The 22,728-nt window shown below is 38.3% G+C and overlaps 1 protein-coding gene across 4 annotated transcripts in view; it reads left to right on the top strand.

Annotated features, from left to right (window-relative positions):
* Positions 1-22,728, top strand: part of STRBP (spermatid perinuclear RNA binding protein) — a 151,956-nt gene that overhangs the window by 105,704 nt on the left and 23,524 nt on the right. For all 4 annotated transcript variants that reach the window (XR_003513489.1, XM_027556221.1, XM_027556219.1 and 1 more), the window contains exons 11-15: positions 7,549-7,641; positions 8,253-8,452; positions 15,708-15,866; positions 20,894-21,028; positions 21,239-21,379. Coding sequence is in view for 3 of the 4 variants with exons in the window: in XM_027556221.1 (XP_027412022.1) it covers positions 7,549-7,641; positions 8,253-8,452; positions 15,708-15,866; positions 20,894-21,028; positions 21,239-21,379 (728 nt within the window). In the remaining variant the exon portion in view is untranslated. The remainder of the gene's footprint in view (positions 1-7,548; positions 7,642-8,252; positions 8,453-15,707; positions 15,867-20,893; positions 21,029-21,238; positions 21,380-22,728) is intronic.

Below are 22,728 nucleotides of genomic sequence, written 5' to 3'. Positions count from 1 at the left end.
GTGTGGAGATTCCTTAAAAAACTGAAAATAGAACTGCCTTATGATCCAGCAATCCCACTGCTGGGCATACACACTGAGGAAACCAGAAGGGAAAGAGACACATGTACCCCACTGTTCATCGCAGCACTGTTTATAATAGCCAGGACATGGAAGCAACCTAGATGTCCATCAGCAGATGAATGGATAAGAAAGCTGTGGTACATATACACAATGGAGTATTACTCAGCTATTAAAAAGAATACATTTGAATCAGTTCTAATGAGGTGGATGAAACTGGAGCCTATTATACAGAGTGAAGTAAGCCAGAAGGAAAAACACCAATACAGTATACTAACGCATATATATGGAATTTAGAAAGATGATAACAATAACCCTGTGTACGAGACAGCAAAAGAGACACTGATGTATGGAACAGTCTTATGGACTCTGTGGGAGAGGGAGAGGGTGGGAAGATTTGGGAGAATGGCATTGAAACATGTAAAATATCATGTATGAAATGAGATGCCAGTCCAGGTTCGATGCACGATACTGGATGCTTGGGGCTAGTGCACTGGGACGACCCAGAGGGATGGTATGGGGAGGGAGGAGGGAGGAGGGTTCAGGATGGGGAGCACATGTATACCTGTGATGGATTCATTTTGATATTTGGCAAAACTAATAGAATTATGTAAAGTTTAAAAATAAAATAAAATTTAAAAAACAACAACAAAAAATAAATATAGTTTATAAAATCCTCTTCTTAGTGTCTGCAATATTGATGTCCTCTTTTATACATTTTTGTACCTTTTTTTCTGATCATTCTCACTACAGATGTATCAGTTTTTAAAAAGAAATCAGCTTTTGAGTTTGTTGATTATCTCCTGGCATATGCTTGTATTTTATTTCATTGCTTTCTGTTCTTATCCTTTATTCTTCCTCACTACGTCCTCTGGGTTTAATTTGCTGTTCTTTTAAGAAAAATTTTGAGGTGAATACATTATTAGTGTTTAGCCTCTTATATTATCATATACACTATTAAGACTGTTTTCCTTTATGCCCAGATTTATGTGCATTGTACTCTTTTTACATTAGTATTTTTATTATCAGTTGGTTAAAACTATTTTTTAATTTTCCCTTGTTACCAGTTTTTTGACACATAAGCCATTTAAATGTCATTGTTTAATTTCCAGACAAATGAAGATTTTTCTAGTTAATCTATTTTTGAGCTCACTTATTCTACTGTGATCTGAGAACATGCTTTGTGTGATTCCGTTGCTCCCCACCCCCCATCAAGTTTGGCCTTGGAGTATAAAATGAAGCAGGGCAAAGGCTAAGAATTTGGCCAAGAGAACGCACTGGTCATAACAAACATCCTCTTCCAACAACACAAGAGATGACTCTACACATGGACGTCACCTGATGGTCAACATTGAAATCAGATTGATTATATTCTTTGCAGCAAAAGATGATGAAACTCTATATAGTCAGCGAAAATAAGACTAGGAGCTGACTGTGGCTCAGATCATGAACTCCTTATTGCCAAATTCAGACTTAAATTGAAAAAAGTAGGGAAAACACTAGACCATTCAGGTATGACCTAAATCAAATCCCTTACAACTATACAGTGGAAGTGACAAATAAATTCAAGGGATTAGATCTGATAAAGTACCCGAAGAACTATGGACAGAGGTTTGTGACGTTGTATAGTAGGCAGTGACCAAGACCATCCTCAAGGAAAAGAAATGCAAAAAGGCAAAATGGTTATCTGAGGAGGCCTTGCAAATAGCTGTGGATAGAAGAGAAGCGAAAGGCAAAGGAGAAAAGGAAAGATATACCTATCTGAATGCAGAGTTCCAAAGAATACGAAGGAGAGATAAGAAAGCATTCCTCAGCGATCAATGCAAAGAAATAGAGGAAAACAACAGAATGGGAAAGACTAGAGATCTCGTCAAGAAAATTAGAGATACCAAGGGAACACTTCATACAAAGATGGGCACAAAAAAGGACAGAAATGGTATGGACCCAACAGAAGCAGAAGATATTAAGAAGAGGTAGCAAGAATACACAGAAGAACTATACCAAAAAGATCTTCATGACCCAGATAACTACAGTGGTGTCATCACTCACCTGGAACCAGACATCTTGGAGTATGAAGTCAAGTGGGCCTTAGGATGCATCACTATAAACAAAGCTAGTGGAGGTGATACAATTCCAGTTGAGCTATTTCAAATCCTAAAAGTTGATGCTGTGAAAGTGCTGTACTCAATATGTCAGCAGATCTGGAAAACTCAGCAGTGGTCACAGGACTGGAAAAGGTCAGTTTTTCTTCCAGTCCCAAAGAATGTTCAAACTACTGCACAGTTACACTCATTTCACATACTAGCAAAGTAATGCTCAAAATTCTCCAGCCACGCTTCAACAGTTTGTGAACCATGAGCTTCCAGATGTTCAAGCTGGATTTACAAAAGGCAGAGGAACCAGAGATCAAATTGCCAACATCCATTGAATCATTAAAAAAGAAAGAGAGTTTCTGAAAAACATCTACTTCTGCTTTAATGACTATACCAAAGCCTTTGACTGTGTGGATCACAACAAACTGTGGAAAATTCTTCAAGAGATGGGAATACCAGACCACATTGTCTACCCCCTGAGAAATCTGTATGCAGGTGAGGAAGCAACAGTTAGAACTGGGCATGGAACAACGGACTGGTTCCAAACTGGGAAAGGAATATGTCAAGGCTGTATATTGTCACCCTGCTTATTTAACTTCTGTGCAGAGTACATCATGTGAAATGGCAGGCTGGATGAAGCACAAGTTGGAATCAAGATTGCTGGGGGAAATATTAATAACCTTAGATATGCAGATGACACCACCCTTATGGCAGAAATCAAAGAGGAACTGAAGAGCCTCTTGATGAAAGTGAAAGAGGAGTGTGAAAAAGCTGGCTTAAAATTAAGCATTCAAAAAACTAAGTTCATGGCATCTGGTCCCATCATGTCATGGCAAATAGATGGGGAAACAATGGAAACAGTGAGAGACTTTATTTTTTTGGGCTCCAAAGTCATTGCACATGTTGACTCCAGCTATGAAATTAAAAGACACTTGCTCCTTGGAAGAAAAGCTGTGACCAACCTAAACAGTATATTAAAAAACAGAGACATTACTTTGCTGACAAAGGTCTGTCTAGTCAAAGCTACGGTTTTTCCAGTAGTCATGTGTGGATGTGAGAGTTGGACTCTAAAGAAAGCTGAGCTTTGAAGAATTGATGCTTTTGAACTGTGGTGTTGGAGAAGACTCTTGAGAGTCCCTTGGACTGCAGGAGATCAAACCATTCAGTCCTAAAGGAAATCAGTCCTAAATATTCATTGGAAGGACTAACGTTGCAGCTGAAATTCCCAATACTTTGGCCACCTGATGTGAAGAACTGACTCACTGGAAAAGACCCTGATGCTGGGAAAGATTGAAGGCAGGAGGAGTAGGGGATGACAGAGGATGAGATGATCGGATGGCATCACCGACTCCATGGACATGAGTTTGAAAAAGCTTTTGGAGTTGGTGATGGACAGGGATGCCTGGCGTGTTGCAGTCCATGGGGTTGCAAGTAGTCGGATACGACTGAGCAACTGAAGTGAACTGAACTTGGTTTTTCTTGAAAGTTAGTTTATGGCTCAGCACATGGTTGGTTTTTATAAATGACTCATACTTTGAAAAAGTGTGTATGGTCTGCAGTTGGTAGAGTCAGAATATTCTTTACATGTTAGGTCACATTTGGTCATGTTGTTTAAATCTTATACATCTGTAGTATAATTTTTTAAAACTTTATTGTCTTAATTATTGAGGTAGGTATGTCAGTTCCCCTCAATTATGGATTGTCTGTTTCCTATTGTAGGTCTTTCAGTTTTTAATTTCTAGAATCTTGGCTTTTCTAGCTTTAGATATTGTGGCAGAAATTCTTCTTGATGTCTTTTCTTTTTGAGAAGTCTGATTGTTCTCTTTAATACAGTTTGTTTCTGAAAGGATGTTTCATCATCAGAGTCTTTTGGGGATCTGTTTCTATTTTCTGCTGATTCTCATGATTTTTGTTAGAATATCTTGTCTTTTCATGTGTTTTTGTTTTGAGTCCTGGAGATGTAAATTGAAAACCTTTTAGAATTCAAAGACTAGAGTAATGATGCCGTCCTTCAGGGAGGATTTATATTTCTTTCTGGGCTAGTGGAATTGGCAATCTGGATCATCCTAATGGAATTGGGCATTCTGGTGATTTGAAGCTGGGCCTCAATCCTTGTGAAATCCAGACTATTTCCACTTCATTTACTTCCCATATATGGCACTGGAGAGTGCTACCCCACAGTGTGGGAAATTCACCAGTCCTTCCTCTTTTGGAGGTCCTTGAAGTTCAGTTTTTGGTCCCTGAGACCTGGGTGCTATTAAAAGGACTCTGTTCAGAATTCACCATTACCTGAAGGGGAGGGATTGTTACAGAGTTTGGAATTGACATGTACACATGGCTATATTTAAAAATAAATAACCAACAAGAATCTATTGTTTAACAAAAAGGTAGAGGACGAGAGAATGATAAATATGAGATGAGATCGGCCACATATTGATAATTCTTGAAGCTAATTGATGGATTCGTGGGAATTTATTATACTACTCTTTACACTTTTGTGAGTGTTTGAAATTTTCCATAATAAAGTTTTTTAAGAAGTGCTCTGTTCAGTTCTTAGTGGCTTCTTCTGGGGGTAGAAGATACCTCCAAAGATAATGTGGCCCCCAGCGCAAGGCTTCCTTCATCTCCTGGACCTTGACTCCATAGTTCATTATTGCACAGAAGCAGATATTTATTCTGCATTTGGTCCAGCTTTTCTAATTACTCTCGTCAGGAAGTCTGTTTCCTTTGACTTACTTTCTCATACTAGAAGTGGAACTTTTGTATTTTCCAAAATTTTGTCTGGTGAGTTAGTGGCAGTTAAGGTTGAGAACTTCTGCTCCTGCTCACTGTCTTCTTTTGCCCCCTTGTTGTTCACGCTACTCCACCACTCAGGCCTTTATGCTGTTTCTTAGTATGTTCCTGCTGGAAGACCTTTGTAGTTGAGTTTTCTCTTCCTGGGGCTCTTTCCCCAAATAGCTGAATTTTCTTTGCTTCAAGTCTTTGTCAGTTAATGACCTTATCTATAAGTGATACTTTTCTGATGGGTACCACATGTTAAAAAAATGGCAGTGTCTGCTCTCCCGTAAGTCTCTTACTTTTCTCCATTGTGCCTGGACTGGATGACATGCTGGGCTTAGTCTCCACCACCAGGTGCGCACACGCTCTCTAAAAACAGGGAAGTTGTTTTGTTCTCAGTGTCTAGCATCTAAAATTGTCCTGAACATAGAAATATGCTCTATTAATATTTGTTGCTGAATAAATACATGAATGAAATTGTAATGAGAATGATGAAATACAGACTTCATAGGATGCTTGTGAGAATTAAATTGATTCATATAAGGTATTAAGAACAGTGCCAGGCATATGGTAAGCCCTCACCTGTTGTTGTTGTTTTTTTTTTTAATTTTAATTAAAACAATTTTTAAAAATTTATTTTTAATATAAATTTATTTATTTTAATTGGAGGCTAATTACTTTACAATATTGTATTGGTTTTGCCATACATCAACATGAATACGTCACAGGTGTACACGTGTTCCCCAACCTGAACCCCCCTCACCTGTTTTTAAAAATTGTTACCTCTCAAATGACCACTTCTTGTTTCTAGGTACTGTATGTATTGAGAACAGCTTGTTTTTTTGTAAGGCATGCTCTCCACCCCCGTTACTATTATGATTAGCTCCAGATTTTACAGTCCTTGTCCAGTAGCAGGCATGGTAGAATGAAGCTTAATCCATGCAAACTGTTCATGTAGCTGGAGATTTTAGAGAACAGATCTGTATGTTTAAGCCAGCTAGTGAATTCCAGGCAATCAGAGAGCAGCTTTTAATGCAACTTAATGATTGCTTTGATAAGCTTTTCTCTGATTGTTTTTGTTTTGGACAATAAAGCTCCTGCTTTATGTCTGCCAGTATTATTAACTAGTTGCTTTATCTAAGAAATTGATACTAGTTTTTAGTTTTTGTTCCATACCCATTATGTTGTTTCTAAGTCTTATGTTAGATAGTTTATAAGATGCAAGATAAGGAGAAAATATCTTTGACCTTCCTAGAGCACTAAGGAAACACAAGGTGTCTATGTATGAAGTAGACAATGACACAAGACTCCATATGACACTTTATGTTTCTGATATCATAGAAACTCTTATAAAAAACTGAGATGAGAGAAGCTGAAGAAAACTTAATGAGATGAGCTGTAAATAAAATCTTGAATAGGAGTTTGAATGGGCAGGCAGAATTACTTTGCAGTATGAGAAATAATCAGATTTCCAAAAGCATGAGATTTTAACATGTTGACTTTAAAAATTTATGTAATAAATGTTAACTTAGAGAAATATTTGAAAAGACATAAGTGAAAATAAATCTTACTACCAGAGATAAGTACTTTTAACATTTTGATATATATCTTTCCAAACTTTTTTCTGTTTATGCATATACAGTTGTGAATATATGCATAGATATTTGTATGAATATATTTGAATAAATGAAAAAAATATAAGAAGGGTTAATATTGTTTCATGAAGATTCAGTTAATAGTTTTTGCTATTACAAGATTATAAAGTTACTGCAGATGGTGGCTGCAGCCATGGAATTAAAAGACGCTTGCTCCTTGGAAGAAAAGGTATGATCAACCTAGACAGCATATTAAAAAGCAGAGACATTACTTTGCCAACAAAGGTCTGTCTAGTCAAAGCTATGCTTTTTCCCAGTAGTCGTGTATGGATGTGAGACTTGACCATAATGAAAGCTGAGCGCCAGAGAATTGATGCTTTTGAACTGTGGTCTTGGAGAAGACTCTTGAGAGTCCCTTGGACTGCAAGGAGATCCAACCAGTCCATCCTAAAGGAAATTAGTCCTGAAAATTCTTTGGAGGGACTAATGCTAAAGCTGTAGCTTCAATACTTTGGCCCCCTGATTCGAGGAACCAACTCATTGGAAAAGACCCTGATGCTGGGAGGGATTGAAGGTGGGAGGAGAAGGGAACGACAGAGGATGAGATGGTTGGATGGCGTCACCCACTCAATGGACAGGAGTTTGAGCAAGCTCTGAGAGTTGGTGATCAACAGGGAAGCCTGGCATGCTGCAGTCCGTGGGGTTGCAAGAGTTGGGCACGACTGAACTGGACTGAACACATGTATGTTTTAAAATTTAAAAAATTTTTTGTATTTTGGCCACACCATGTGGCATGTGGGATCTTTGTTCCTCAGTCAGGGGTCAAACCCACGTCCCTGGCATTGGAAGCGCAGTCTTAACCACTAGACCACTAGCGAAGTCCCTACATTTTCAGTTGATCAGTGAAAGGGTCTTATTGTTCTTTTGTGATTCCTAGGATTTTTCCTTCCTGAACATATTAAATACATTTGGTAGAGTAAGTGAAATCACTATTTTAACTGATAATCTCTTGTACCTTTTTTTAGGTGCTGGGTCTTCAGCTCTGAAGAGGCCATTTGAAGATGGATTAGGGGATGATAAAGATCCCAATAAGAAGATGAAACGAAACTTAAGGAAAAGTGTGTAAAATCTTTATTCTTATAGATGTGAACTAGAAAGGATTTATGTCCCAGGAAAATAAAAATTAAAAAGTGAAGAATTTGATTGATTTGAATTCGAGTTTGAAGAACATGAATAGCTTCTGTTTTCAAGCACCATTTGCTTAAGATATATTAATATTGGCAAACTAAAATTAATTAATATGGTAATGCATGGGCTTCCCTGATGGGTGAAGAATCCGCCTGCCATTGCGGGAGACACTAGTTTGATCCCTGGGTGAGGAGATCCCCTGAAGAAGGGAATGGCAACCCACTCCAGTATTCTTGCCTGGGAAATCCCATGGACAGGGGAGCCTGGCAGGTTACAGTCCATAGGGTCACCAAGAGTTGGAATTGACTTAGCAACTAAACAACAACAAAGATGTTAATGCATGTTACTTTTACAATGATGTTAGTGTAAGTATTTAAGCAGTAATTTTAGAATTATTTATGAAGTGAATTTATGTGTGCATTTTGAAAATCTTGCTTTTTTAAAACCTGAGTTTATAGTGGTTACTATTACTAGGAACCTACAAAAACATAGATTAAAGCAAGTGGTCTAATTTCTGATCTCATTCCTCTTTCTCTTGCAGTTCTGGATAGTAAAGCAATAGACCTCATGAATGCACTAATGAGGCTGAATCAGATCAGGCCTGGGCTTCAGTATAAGCTTTTATCTCAGTCTGGCCCTGTCCATGCCCCAGTCTTCACAATGTCTGTAGATGTGGATGGTACAACATATGAAGCCTCAGGACCATCCAAGAAAACAGCAAAGCTTCACGTAGCAGTGAAGGTACACTATTTATTTTTCTTAAAAATGCTTTGTTATTTTATGTTGTAAATAAGGTGCTTGTTTATCTATGGTATATTAACAGAATTTTCAAGAGTTTAATGACAATAGCGTATAGACTTCTGTTACCTCTGAATCACAAAACTATTTTTTTGATTATAAAATAATATGTATTGATGATACAAAATTTGCAAAACACAGAAAAAAGTAAAGAAAATCTATGTTAATTGCTTATCTCTGAGGCAGTTCATTAATATTTTATATAGTATATACAACAGTATTTTTGTTTGTTTTATGTTGAGCTCACAGTGTATGTGTAATTTAATCCTCTTTCATTTCACATGTCATCAGTATTTTTCCATGTTATTAAAATCTTTATAAATGTATTTTAATGGCTGTGTTATTATAATGATTATAATAGATATACTGTTACTTGTTTAAACATTCCCGTCATTGGATATTTTGTTATTTGCAGAATTTTTTCTATCATAAATTAATGATTTTTTTTTTTTGCAACTGGTGCTTTTTCTGTATTTTGAAATATTTTCATAAAGAATAAGATCCAGGATTGAACCAGTCAGTTATGCATATAAGTTTGTAGAAAGTTGCTAAATACTAGACTCTATCCATGAGTACATCTGGCCTCTTGCAGAGAAATATGAAAATGTCAAAGATCATGTAGATAGAAGATAACTTTTAACTTCAGAAAAGTTCTGTTATGTAACAGTATGACATAAGATGTAATTGGTCTGTTTTCATAATCATTCCAGTTTGCAGGTATTTATTAATGTAAATGTAAACATTTATCATGGATGCTAAGAATATAGCAGTGACCAGAACGAAGTCTCCACCCTCCTGGAACTTGCATTCTAATGAGGATAGGATGGGGAGAAAGACAGTGGTTAGACACATGGGTCAGTTATTTGTTAAGTGGTAATAAGCATAATTCAGAAAAATAACAACTTAGCCATAAAATTATAGAACAATAGGGTATGTTGTTTAAAAGGGAGTACTTTTTAAGTATGTCGAAATAGTATGAGTTTAAAACGAGACAAAAAGAATACTAAGAATGAGGGAAAAATGAATTTAGGAATAAGGCTAAAAATACAGTTTAGTTGTAAAGTATGCTGTGAATGAGTCAGAAATTTGAATAGAAGTTCTCTAACATCTGACCCAGAAAGCTTTTGAAATATCTACATCAGTTCTTTGTCTATGACAGTTGATTATGAGAGTCAAGAGTTGTTTTGGTCTAAAGGTCACTTGGCATTCCCCTTGGGTGGGTCTTCATAAAAAGGAGTCAAAGCAATATCATGAAGCAGTGATGTCTTCAGAGGCACCTCTGATGCTGTGACAGTCTGTGGGTTATTTCTTATAATAACCTGTAATATAAGCTAGTGGCTTCATAGCAGATTTCACTTAGGCAAATTTGGGGGAGTTAGTAGAGTGGCAAATTTTGCAATACGACAAGATTTAGGTGTTGTTTGTTCTCATAATAACCATTAATATTTTGGTATGTATTTTTCTAAGCTTTTTGTTTTTAAATTTATAATTTCAAAAAAGTATTGAAAATGAAAAATATTTCCCTAAGTTTGATGCACACACATGGGGTGGCACCTGAGAGTCCACTGAGGATTTGGAAAATATTTGGTAAATGTACTGTTTTAGCTTTATAAACTTTGCATCATTAGGAATTGTGAAAACAATCTGGCTCCAACGGTTTCACATAAGGAATGGAGGGACCAACATACTGTATATACAAAAATGTATATTTAAAATAAGGGCCATGGCTTTCTTGTCTATCTAAAAATTTATTATGAGGCTTTTTTTTTAATAACAACAAAGTTTGCTCTAATTTTTAGTGATGGTATAATATTTTATTAGTATCAATCTGCCATAATGTAACTAATCCATTTAGATTTAGATGCATTGAGTTGATTGCTTTTCATGTTTGTGAACTAGTCTGATTATCCTTTATGATACATTTAAGAGATGGAATTGCTAGGTTAAGAAGAAAGCACAGGGCTTTCCTAGTGGCTCAGTGGTAAAGAATCTGCCTGCTAAGGCAGGAGACACTGGTGTGATCCCTGATCTGGGAAGATGCTATAACCTTGCTAAGCCCATGTGCCACAACTATAGAGTCTGTGCTCTAGGGCCCGAAAGCCACAACTGCTGAAACCCTTGAGCCCTATTGCCCATGTTCTACAACAAGAGAAGGCACTGCAGTGAGAGGCCCGCACACCATAGCAAGAGGGTAGCTCCCTCTCGCCACAACTAGAGAAAAGCCCACACAGCAACAAAGACCCATTAGAGCCAAAAATAAATAATAAGAAGAAAGCACATTTGAGTGATCTGTTAATTCATTAAACATGTATTCACTTCAGTAGCTCAGTCCTGTCTGACTCTTTGCGACCCTATAGATTGCAGCACGCCAGGCTTCCCTGTCCATCATCAACTCCTGGAGCTTGTTCAAACTTATGTCCATCATGTTGGTGATGCCATCCAATCATCTCATCTTCTGTCGTCCCCTTCTTCTCCCGCCTTCAGTCTTTCCCAGCATCAGGGTCTTTTCTAATGAGTAGGTTCTTTGCATCAGGTGGCCAGAGTATTGGAGTTGCAGCTTCAGCATCAGTCCTGCCAATGAATATTCAGGACTGATTTCCTTTAGGATGGACTGGTTGGATCTCCTTGCAGTCCAAGGGACTCTCAAGAGTCTTCTCCAAGACCACAGTTCAAAAGCATCCATTCTCTGGTACTCAGCTTTCTTTATAGTCCAACTCTCACATCCATAAATGACTACTGGAAAAACCATAGCTTTGACTAGACGGACCTTTGTTGGTAAAGTAATACCTCTGCTTTTTAATACACTGTCTAGGTTGGTCACAGCTTTTCTTCCAAGGAGCAAGTGTCTTTTACTTTCATGGCTGCAGTCACCATCTTCAGTGATTTTGGAGCCCAAAAAAATAGTCTCTCACTGTTTTCCATTGTTTCCCCATCTGTTTGCTGTGACATGATGGGACTGGGTGCCATGATCTTAGTTTTCTGAATGTTGAGCTTTAAGCCAACCTTTTCACTCTCCTCTTTCAATTTCATCAAGAGACTCTTTATTCTTTGCTTTCTGCCTTAAGTGTGGTGTCATCTGCATATCTGAAGTTACTGATATTTCTCCCGGCAGTCTTGATTACAGCTTGTGCTTCATCCACCCTACCATTTCACATGATGTACTCTGCATAGAAGTTAAATAAGCAGGGTGACAATATACAGCCTTGAGGTACTCCTTTCCCGATTTGGAACCAGTCTGTTGTTTCATGTGCAGTTCTAACTGTTGCTTCTTGACCTGCATACAGATTTCTCAGGAGGCAGACAAGGTGATCTGGTATTCCCATCTCGAAGAATTTTCCACAGTTTGTTGTGATCCACACAGTCAAAGGCTTTTGTGTAATCAATAAAGCAGATGTTTTTCTGAAACTCTTTATTTTTCTATGATCCAGCAGATGTTGGCAATTTAATCTCTGGTTCCTATGCCTTTTCAAAATCCAGCTTGAACATCTAGAAGTTCATGGTTCACGTACTTTTGAAGCGTGGATTGGGGAATTTTGAACATTACTTTGTTATCATGTGAGATGAGTGCAATTGTATGGTAGTTTGAATATTCTTTGACATTGCCTTTCTTTGGGATTGGAATGAAAACTGATCTTTTCCAGTCCTGTGGCCAACTGCTGAGTTTTCCAGATTTGCTGGCATATTGAGTGCAGCACTTTAACAGCATCATCTTTTAGGATTTAAAATAGCATCGCCTCCACTAGTTTTGTTCATAGTGATGTTTCCTAAGGCCCACTTGACTTTGCATTCCAGGGTGTCTGGCTCTAGGTGAGTGATGATACCATTGTGGTTATCTGGGTCATGAAGATCTTTTTTGTATAATTGTTCTGTGTATTCTTGCCACCTCTTCTTAATATCTTCTGCTTCTGTTAGGTCATACAATTTCTGTCCTTTATTGTGCTCATCTTTGCATGATTGTTCCCTTGGTATCTCTAATTTTCTTGAAGAGATCTCTAGTCTTTCTCATTCTGTTGTTTTCCTCTATTTCTTTGCATTGATCACTGAGGAAGGCTTTCTTATCTCTCCTTGCTGTTCTCTGGAACTTGCATTCAAATGGGTATATCTTTCCTTTTCTCCCTTGCCTTTAGCAAAGGATTAGGATTTCTTATTAAATGTCAGGCATGTATTGCTAAATTGCCTTCTGTAAAGGTTATATCACATTATAGATTCTGTTATAAGTGAATTTCGGAGTGTGTTTTATATGTAATGTGTTTATAAAAGTAGGTTCCACTAGATAAAAATCCTTGAATTCTTTACTCGGTAACTTGGTAGACCTCTGTACCTGTTAAGAACAGCACTGAAATCAAAATGAGACAAGAATAAACCAGTTTTGCTCAAGGAGCTTTGCTCAAGGAGCCTGGCTGCCTAGCAGCACATACCCTAAAGTAATGAAGATTATTGGCCAATCTTCCCTTTCTTCCTCTTTTTCCTGACAATCCCTCACAAAAGACATTGTTATGGACATAATCAGCTATATTCCACCAAAAGAATCTTAGTCATTGTAGGCAAAAGATCAGGTGAAGGGGGCAAGAAATAAAGCCCCTCTGCAGAAGTTCTGGAGCCATCAGTTCTCTACCAGTGTAAGCTGTGCGTATGGCTTTCTCCTGAGTGGAGAGCCATGGAGAGGGTGTTTCATGTTTTCACTCTTGGTCCCTCATCTTTGAGGGTGTCAGCCGTCTCAGCCTTAACCCCCTGCCAGAAGAGAACAGGCATGATTACCCTTGATTTTCTATTCACCTTTCTTCCAGGGATTATCTTGTGATTTTCAGTTCAATTGATTTGTTTATTAGGTTTGATTTGTTTGCCAGACATTTGAAACTCACTTTTCTTTGGTATACCAGTTTTTTTTTTTTTTACCTTAATACTGATTCCAAACAAATTGTTTCTATAGTTCCAAGAACTCCATACCTTTTTTTTTTTTTTTTTACTTTTGTGGCTTATGCTAGTTAATAATTTCAGAATGTGTTCATAGAAATATGACTTAATTTGAAAATGTTTTTGTTGTGCTGTGTTGTAAGTACATTTGCAATCCTTTGAGATTATCCATCCGTTTATATGAAATATTTATAAATGTATTGAAGTATGTTGCTACAACAACAAATGAATCTGATATGTGAAAAAAGGGCAGAGAGAAGTGGTGTTAAATAATTTACATTATTCTCTTTTAACTATCTGTATTAAATTTGGAGAAACTGCATGTCTTTAGTTTTTATTGGAGTAAACAAATCAAATTTCTCTCTTTTTTTTTTTTTAACAAATCAAATTTCTTTGGAACTCTTGGCTTTTGACTTGCAGCCTGTGTTAACCTGGTATTAATTCCAGACTGGTAACTGCTCTTTCAGAGACGGAATTTCTCAGAGAGAGCGTATTTGCAGGACTTGGGCAGTAGAGAGGTGTTTTTTTTACAAATAATGGTGAGGATATAACCGAGTGACGTTAGTGTACTTAGTGTGAAGTACTATTTGAGTCCTTTTAGAACTTAGGATGTTAAAGTATTCTTGGCCTTACTCCCATTGAATACAGAGAATTTATTTACAATTTGGAAATGTTCAACAGAATGCCAAGTTCTCCATATGAACTGGGTGAATTAATTTCAGGTTCTTTTGGTTTAGAATTCTACTTCTGCCCATTTTTTGTTTAGCGTAATTTCATGTATGTTAGCAAAATCCTTTGTACAGGATGCCGTCATTTATAAAGGCTAGGCTGTTTGACTTCTTTCTCATTTGTGTGGCGACCATTACAGGTTTTTGAGAAAGCTATTAGGTTTAGTTGAGGTTATAAAGAAATATGCCATTGCTTTTACACTCAAGCAACTTAAAACATAGTCAAAAGCCGAGACAAATACAGGGATCTTCAGGAACCTAACTTTGGTACAGACCTTTAAGTCAGTGACTGACAATTCAGTGTCAGCCTGTTTGAAAGAGGCTTATAAAAGTGCTCACGAACGTATTCTTTTGCAAACATCTAAAGCAGTTTAACCTGGAAGGAGGTTTTAAAAGGCTTGCAAACACACACATGCACACACATACACTGTTTGGAAAACTATTTTAAAAAAGATGAGAAGTGCCAAACATGAATGGAAATACACAAGAATAAACATGGGAGGGAGCCATAGAGTAATCGCTCCTTGACAGGAGGCTGGAGATACACGCCTAGACTTGCTCCTGGTTCACTTAGCAGCAGAGGATGAACCCAAGGACTGAATCTTTTCTTTCAAGTCTTAATTATGCTTTAAGATGGAAGCCAAAGGAATGGATAGTAGGAAGCTACAGCTGTAATTTCGTAACTAACAGGCAAACTGGCTCCAAGGTAAAGAAAATGTCTTGATTTCCTTTCTGTGCTAATTTCCTCTATTGCATTGAGTCATAAAACTTAGGTCAATTAATCAGCCTTCCTGTTTTGCAAATTAGAAAATTGAGGATCAGAGGAGAAGAGGGTTAGAGCATCAGGTCTTCTCCTTTCTAGCCCAGTGTACTTTTCATAGTGTGCCACCCTACTTTTAATTACTGCTACCTCATTGGCTGAATTTGGCTATTCTGTTTCTCCATCTCTCATTTCCAAATTATTTATGTACTTTATTAATTTTTGGTTGCACAGCGTCTTCATTGCTTTGCGTGGACTTTCTCTAGTTGTGGTGAGTGGGGGCTACTCTTCATTTCAGTAAGCAAGCTTCCCACTCGGGTAGCTTCTCTCGTGGAGCGCAGGATCCAGGTGTGTGGGCTTCATTGGTTGCAGTGCACGGGCTCAGTAGTTGTGGTGCACAGGCCTTGTTGCTCCTTGGCATATGGAATCTTCCTGGACCGCGACTGGAACTCATGTCCCCCGCACTGGCAGGCAGATTTCTTATTCACTGTGCCATCAGAGAAGTCCTCATCTCCAAATTAAGTGAACTCAGAGTAGCCTCAGGTTTGCATTTCTGTTATCTGTTATTTAAACCTAATTACTCTGAGGAGGTTTCCTCCATTTTTTTGTGGTGATACCCTGGTAGGTAAAGCTTGTTTAACCAAGGATTTGTAGATGAGCAACATCTTGCTTTTCCCTGCAATGCGTTTCATGGATTCAAATGCTTTGGGTTTGAAACTGGTGTTCTCAGTATTTCGTCTATTCTCTGAGGTGTCTGGTATTTGAATAAAACTGAATCTTAATGTAATTTTTACAGGTACTGCAGGCAATGGGATACCCAACGGGCTTTGATGCAGATATTGAATGTATGAGTTCCGATGAAAAGTCAGATAACGAAGGCAAAAATGAAACAGTGTCTTCAAACTCAAGCAATAATACTGGAAATTCTACAACTGAAACCTCCAGTACCTTAGAGGTATACTTATATATTTTTTTCTTAGAAAAAAAGTAATGTATGTTTAATGTCAAAAATTTGAGAGTTCCGGAGAAGTACCAATGAGATAATCAAAAGCATATACAGGTGTATGTATTTAAGAGGCAGCCATTATTAATATTTTTGTTTATTTCTATCCAGCCTTTTTTCTTCGGTTATTTTTTTTTATAGAAGGTAATGATACTTTCATACAGTTTTACATCTCGTTTTTTTCACTTAACTCTAAAAATATTTGTAAGCATAACTGTGTACTGTATGGATGTATCCTAATTTAACTAGCGTTTCTCTTTTGCTGGCCATGGGAGTCATGTCCAGCATCTCACAATTACAGTATATCAAGAATGTCAACAATAACTGAAGCATGAAAAGCAAAAAGATCTAGGGAATTCCCTGGTCCAGTGGATAGTACCCCATGCTTCTACTGCAGGGACCTAGGTTCAGTCTCTGGTCCCTGGGTTTGGTCTCAGGTAGGGGAAATAAGATCCTGCAGGCTGCTGGGCTATCAATGAATGAATGTATTTATGTATGTTTGTAAACTTAAAAAAAAAGCTAATGAGGGAAATTTAGGATTATTTGAAATTTGTTCTAAGATGTGGGGGTCAGGTCATCATTGAGTTGGTCCAGCCCTAAAGAGGGCATAGCCTGTTCCTCAGACTCTTGAGTAGTCCTGACCTATGACACATTGTCACAGATAATAGAATTTTACAAAAATCCAAGTAGAAATGATACATGGCTTAATTGGAAATTCAAGGGGCCCTTGCTTGTGGCATTTTACATAAGGAAAATTAACTTAGCAAGAGCTTATATGACATTTTTTTAAAATTTGTCTTTTGTAAGAATGGTATTTATCAAGGACTTAGTACTAAACTCCTTTTGGTGGTGGTTTAGTCACTAAGTCGTGTCCAACTCTTGGGACCCCATGGACTGTAGCCTGTCAGACTTCTCTATTCATGGAATTCTCAGGCAAGAATACTGGAGTGGGTTGCCATTTCCTTCTCCAGAGGGTTGTCCCGACCTAGGAATCAAACCCAGGTCTCCTACCTGCCTTTCAGGTAGATTCTTAACCCACTGAGCTATGAGGGAGGATACTAAACTCCTTTTAGTGTCTGCATATTACTAGATGCTACAAAAATTGTGTCCAGAGCCTTAAAGATTATGATATAATGTGATAAGCACCATGATTGCAAAATGAAACATACACACATGTAAAATCAGAGTAATATATGAGCTTGATTTGAGATAATGAAGAGGAATTTGCTCTGTGGGGAAGAGATAGAAAGAAGACATTCTTGGACAAGGAAAGTGAAAATGTTAGTCACTCAGTGATGTCCGACTCTTTGTGACCCCCATGGACTGTAGCCTGCCAGGCTCCTCTGTCCATGGAATTCTCTAGGTAAGAATACTAGAGTGGGTAGCCATTCCCTTCTACAGGGGATCTTCCCGACCCAGGGATCGAACCCAGGTCTCCCGATCTCCTGCACAGCATGCAGATTCTTTAGCATCTGGGCCACCAGAGATCTGGAATTGTGAAAGTAGATGTCTGAGAAGTACCACGTAGGCCTGTATGGAGGGAACTGATTAGGGCTGAGGCCTGTGAAAGCAATTCCTGATCCCTCTTGTGATGTGGTGGATTGGCACCTGCCTTTGGAGAGGACCAGTCATTCATAAGTGGTTGTCACAGGCAGGCCAAGATGGTTTGCTGGCAGTGTTACAAATACTCGTGTCCGACTCTTTGTGACCCCTTGGACGGTAGCCCATCAGACTCCTCTGTTACGGGATTCTCCAGCAAGAATACTGGAATGGATTGCCATGCCCTCTTCCAGGGGATCTTCCTGACCCAGGGATTGAACCCAAGTGTCTTATGCCTCCTGCATTTGTAGGTGGGTTCTTTACCACAGCTTCCCTGGTGGCTCAGAGTTTAAAGCGTCTGCCTGCAATGAAGGAGACGTGGGTTCGATCCCAGGGTCGGGAAGATCCCCTGGAGAAGGAAATGGCAACCCACTCCAGTATTCTTGCCTGGAGAATCCCATGGATGGAGGAGCCTGGTGGGCTACAGTCCTCGGGGTCGCAAAGAGTCGGACACGACTGAGTGACTTTACTTACTTTACCACAGCACACCTGGGAAGCTCACTAAGAGAAAAAAAGCTCATTAATTATAAGGTTCAGACTGTTCAAAGGAAATTAAGAGAGCAGAGCACTGTGGGCTGAATTAGTAGCAGTTAGGAGAGTATATTGGAGAAGGCACTGGCGACCCACTCCAGTACTCCTGCCTGGAAAATCCCATGAACAGAGGAGCCTGGTAGACTGCAGTCCATGTGGTCGCTAAGAGTCGGACCCGACTGAGCGACTTCACTTTCACTTTTCACTTTCATGCATTGGAGAAGGAAATGGCAATCCACTCCAGTGTTCTTGCCTGGAGAATCCCAGGGACGGGGGAGCCTGGCAGGCTGCCGTCTATGGGGTTGCACAGAGTTGGACACGACTGATGCAACTTAGCAGCAGCAGCAAGAGAGTATATGGAAGTTCTGGTAGTGAATCCATCTCTGCTTTGCTTCCGTAAAATGTAGTAATGGAACTTTTATTTTTGTCTTGACTCATTTTTATAGAAGTGATTTCAGGGGACTTCCCTGTTGGTCGAGTGGCTAAAACTCCACGTTCCCACTGCAGGGGGCCTGGGTTCAACCCCTGATCAGGGAACTAGATCTTGCATGCCTCAACTAAGATCCAGTACAGCCAAATAAAAAAATAATTACATATTTTTAAAAAGTGATTTCAGGTTTGAAAACAGAGAGTGATTACCACATAGAAAAATTTCAGAAATTACTCATTACCTTTAAAAGACGGAGACCAGAATTTTGCCTTGAAACTTAAAAAAATGTAGATTATTTAAAATTCTTCAAGAAATGATGTTTTTAACAAAATGATCCAGGAATGTTTATTAACATTATCTTTTAAAATTGTCCAGTGTTCCACTTTGATAATATCAACTCCTTATTGAATCAACATAGAGTATTTTAAGAGAATCTTGCTGTCCGTTAGGTTTATATACATTAAAATCCTATTATATATACTCGTTGTTCACCATTTCTTGAGCAATTACTGTGGCAGAATTATAGACATGATCTCTAACCTCAAAAAGTGCTCAATCATTGGGTCTTTCTAAAATTGTAGTTATGTGGTATTTTGTGATTTATTTTCAGTCCTAAGCTTCGCACTCTTACATGAATTACTTCTCTTCCTCACTGCTAGTTTATCTTTGTGTCAATTCTTTCCATCACTCCTAGAGTTGTTTTCTAATTTAATCATGATTTTGTCTCTTTGAGACCCCATAGACTGCAGTATGCCAGGCTTTCCTGTCCTTCACCATCTCCCAGAGCTTGTTCAGACTCATATCTGTCGAGTAGGTGATGCCGTCTAACCATCTCATCTTCTGTCATCCCCTTCTCCTCCTCTCTTCTATCTTTCGCAGCATCAGGGTCTTTTCCAGTGAGTTGGCTCTTCGCACCAGATGGCCAAAGTATTGGTTTTCCGTCTCAGCATCAGTCCCTCCAATGAATATTCAGGATTGATTTCCTTTAGGATTGATTAGTTTGATCTCCTTGCTGTCCAACGGACTCTCAAGAGTCCTCTCCAACACCATAGTTTGAAAGCATCAATTCTTCGATGCTCAGCCTTCTTTATGGTCCAGCTCTCACTTCCATACGTGACTACTAGAAAAACCATAAACTAAACTGTATGTGACCTTTGTGGGCAAAGTGATGTCTCTGCTTTTTAATACGCTATCTAGATTTGTCATTATTGTCCCCTATATTAAAGAAGGGCAAATATAAAATAAGAAAAAGACATCTCACTGATACACCAAGAGGATTAGTTTAAGATAAAGAGATTTACTAGTAAATGCAGACTTATTTATCATCTGTTCTGTATTTGGTACTGTGGTTGATAGTAAGGGCATACGAAAATGAACCAACTCATAGCTTTGACTATATGGACCTTTGTCAGCAAAGTAATGGCTCTGCTTTTCAGATTTAAATCCTCCAGTGGCTCCCTGTTGTCCATAATAAGGTCGAAGCTCATTTGCATGACATTTGAAGTCCTTAATGGCTTGGCTTCATCAAGGGTGTTTCTAATCTGGTTCTGCTTTTGTCTCCTCACTCCCTTAATATAGCCAAATAGAATTTATTTACGTTTCCCAAACAAATATTCTTTCCTTCTCTCGGGCTTTTGCATGGCTGTTTCTTCTGTCCAGAATGCCCTTCTTCTATGTTTCCTCCTTATCATGGCCTGGTACTACTTACCTATTAAGATCAGTTTTGTATGGCACTTCTAGGAAAACTACCCTGTTTGCCCTAGAAAATGATTACTTGTACTGTGTTTCCATAGCATGCACCTGCTCTATAGTGTTCATTATTTCGTAGTGATTAGATCAGTCCCTCCCACTGTACTCTAGATCCTTGAGGGCAGGGAATGACTGCTTTTATTATTTTTAAACTTCAGAATTCATAGTCTATAGCCTGCTGTTTTTACTGTTGGTTCCCTCAAATCTCTTTAGAGACTGAGAGGTGTGTAGGCACATTTTCTTTCCATCTCCCAAATTGAGAGCTGTTTAAACTTTATCCTAAAGGTAAAAAACATTGAATGTGAATCTTTACTCTTCTACCTACACTGTCAGTCATTTATAGTTTTGTTCTTAGATCTTGAACACACTAGATCAGAGCCTGGAGTGTCAGGTAATGGCCAGGCTCCACTGCTCTAGCATCCTGCTTTGTGGAGACCTCTTTGCTTCCATGACAGGCTGGCGAGATGACTTCCTGCAGTGTTCACTGTATGTAGGATTTCTGTCCCTTTAGAGATGTTTTGTCATTCATACGTAGAAGTAATAATGCATCCTAGCTCCCAAATGCTTTCAAGTATAATTTTTGAGCCTCTTTTTCAGTAGAGATATAGTATACTTGTATTAATAAGAAATCTAATATTTTAAAATCTTCCTTGATTGAACCTCCTTTTAGGTAAGAACTCAGGGCCCTATCCTCACAGCAAGTGGCAAAAATCCTGTAATGGAGCTCAATGAAAAAAGAAGAGGTCTCAAGTACGAACTCATCTCGGAGACTGGTGGAAGCCATGACAAACGCTTTGTGATGGAGGTATGTACCTAGATACAAGCCAACCTTATTTTTCCCCTCAAAGACATAGGTTGTTCTGAGCTTACTTTTAAAAAAAGAGTTAGACTCAGTCAGTTCTTATGGTACTATTTGACTTTTGGTGTTTTTGTTTTCTGTGTTATGATACATTTAAATTAAAACTACACAGAGGAATTACATGGGATAACTGCAGAGTGTTGTTCTTGATTTTAGGTAGAAGTGGATGGACAAAAATTCAGAGGTGCAGGTCCAAATAAGAAAGTGGCAAAGGCAAGTGCAGCTTTAGCTGCCCTGGAGAAGCTGTTTTCTGGACCCAATGCAGCAAATAATAAGAAAAAGAAGATTATCCCTCAGGTATGAGTTAAGCATTAAACCTTGGAAAGATACCACCAGAGTGAAATCTCCTTTCATGTCTTTGTGCCACTTGAGATTTTTCTGAAGTTATTTATTTTTCTTGCTTGGACTTGGCAACTTTTTCTGTTGGGTTGATCATGCATAATAGAAATAACGATTACTGGTCCCCTGTTTTGTGGTCTTTCAGGCAGATCCTATGTTAAAAAGAGACCATTGGCTTTAAATATTTGGGGCCTCAAGTCCTCTTGATGAAGCAGTGTTGAAGGGCTGGGACTCTAATGAGATCCTGCGTTTGTTTAGGGAAGCTGCCAAGAGTGTTGGGCTTATTCTCATCCCAGCCCGCAGTTGTTTTATTTCCTTTCCAGTTTTGTCCTTTTACATTGTTTATTTTGGGGTTTCTTTGAGGGCAGCACAGTGGAAATTGACCCTGTGTTGCTTTTGTTCGTTACTGACACTGGAAATGTCAGAGCTACAGAAAGCCCAGGATTGTAGCAAGGATTGCAGTAAGAAAAGATGGCTTCCTAATTGCACGCTTTTGAATAACAGATTCTCCCATGCATTCATTTACATATTCAAAAATATTTTCTAGACATACACTATGTGCATGATTGTGAGGGGAAAAGAGACATGTAACTAACTATAAGACACATTCTCTCTCTGGTGGAGAATACTGGTATAATAATATCTGAATATATTACATGATAGGGAAAAGTCAAGTGAAAATCTTTAGACCAATAGAAGGAAGCATAGATTATTTAAGATTCTGTGTTAAGTATGCATATGCAAAGTCCATTGTTAACAGGGTAGAATAGATCACAATAGAACACTTTGAACGCATTGACACTGCTTGTAGTAACGCAGCTGACAGTAAAGGTTCCCTTCGAAACCTGATTTTTCTTGTTCCAAAGACTGTGGGCATGCTCCTGTTGTATATGATATCCATCTTAGAAATATGTTTTGTGTTCATTTACATTTTTTGTATTTATTATAATAAACACTGCTTATATTCTAGAATTCAAAATATAAACAGAAAATTATTACTGAATTGAAATACAAATAAAGCATTTAAGTTGTATTGGTACACGTGTAGAGAAAGGATAAATGGATTTTCTTTTTTGAAAATCTTTTATAAGATGTTCTAAATTAGTAGAAAGATAATTGTGACCTTGTTTGTTTTGGTGTGTTTTTCTTGTGCATACATCTTGTATATGGTCACTTAATTTTAGTGTTTATAAAGCCTGTGTGCAGATAACTTATTAGGTTTGGGTCTAGGAGACAGGAGTTTGACTTGTGTGGAGTCACTGTGCTGCCGCCAGATTGCTAATTCCTGACTGCATTTGACTAAGCTG

Source organism: Bos indicus x Bos taurus, chromosome 11 (genome assembly GCF_003369695.1).
Source record: "Bos indicus x Bos taurus breed Angus x Brahman F1 hybrid chromosome 11, Bos_hybrid_MaternalHap_v2.0, whole genome shotgun sequence".
Taxonomy (NCBI): domain Eukaryota; kingdom Metazoa; phylum Chordata; class Mammalia; order Artiodactyla; family Bovidae; genus Bos; species Bos indicus x Bos taurus.
The sequence above is the reverse complement of the archived record's forward strand: the minus strand, read 5'-3'. Positions and strand labels throughout refer to the sequence as shown.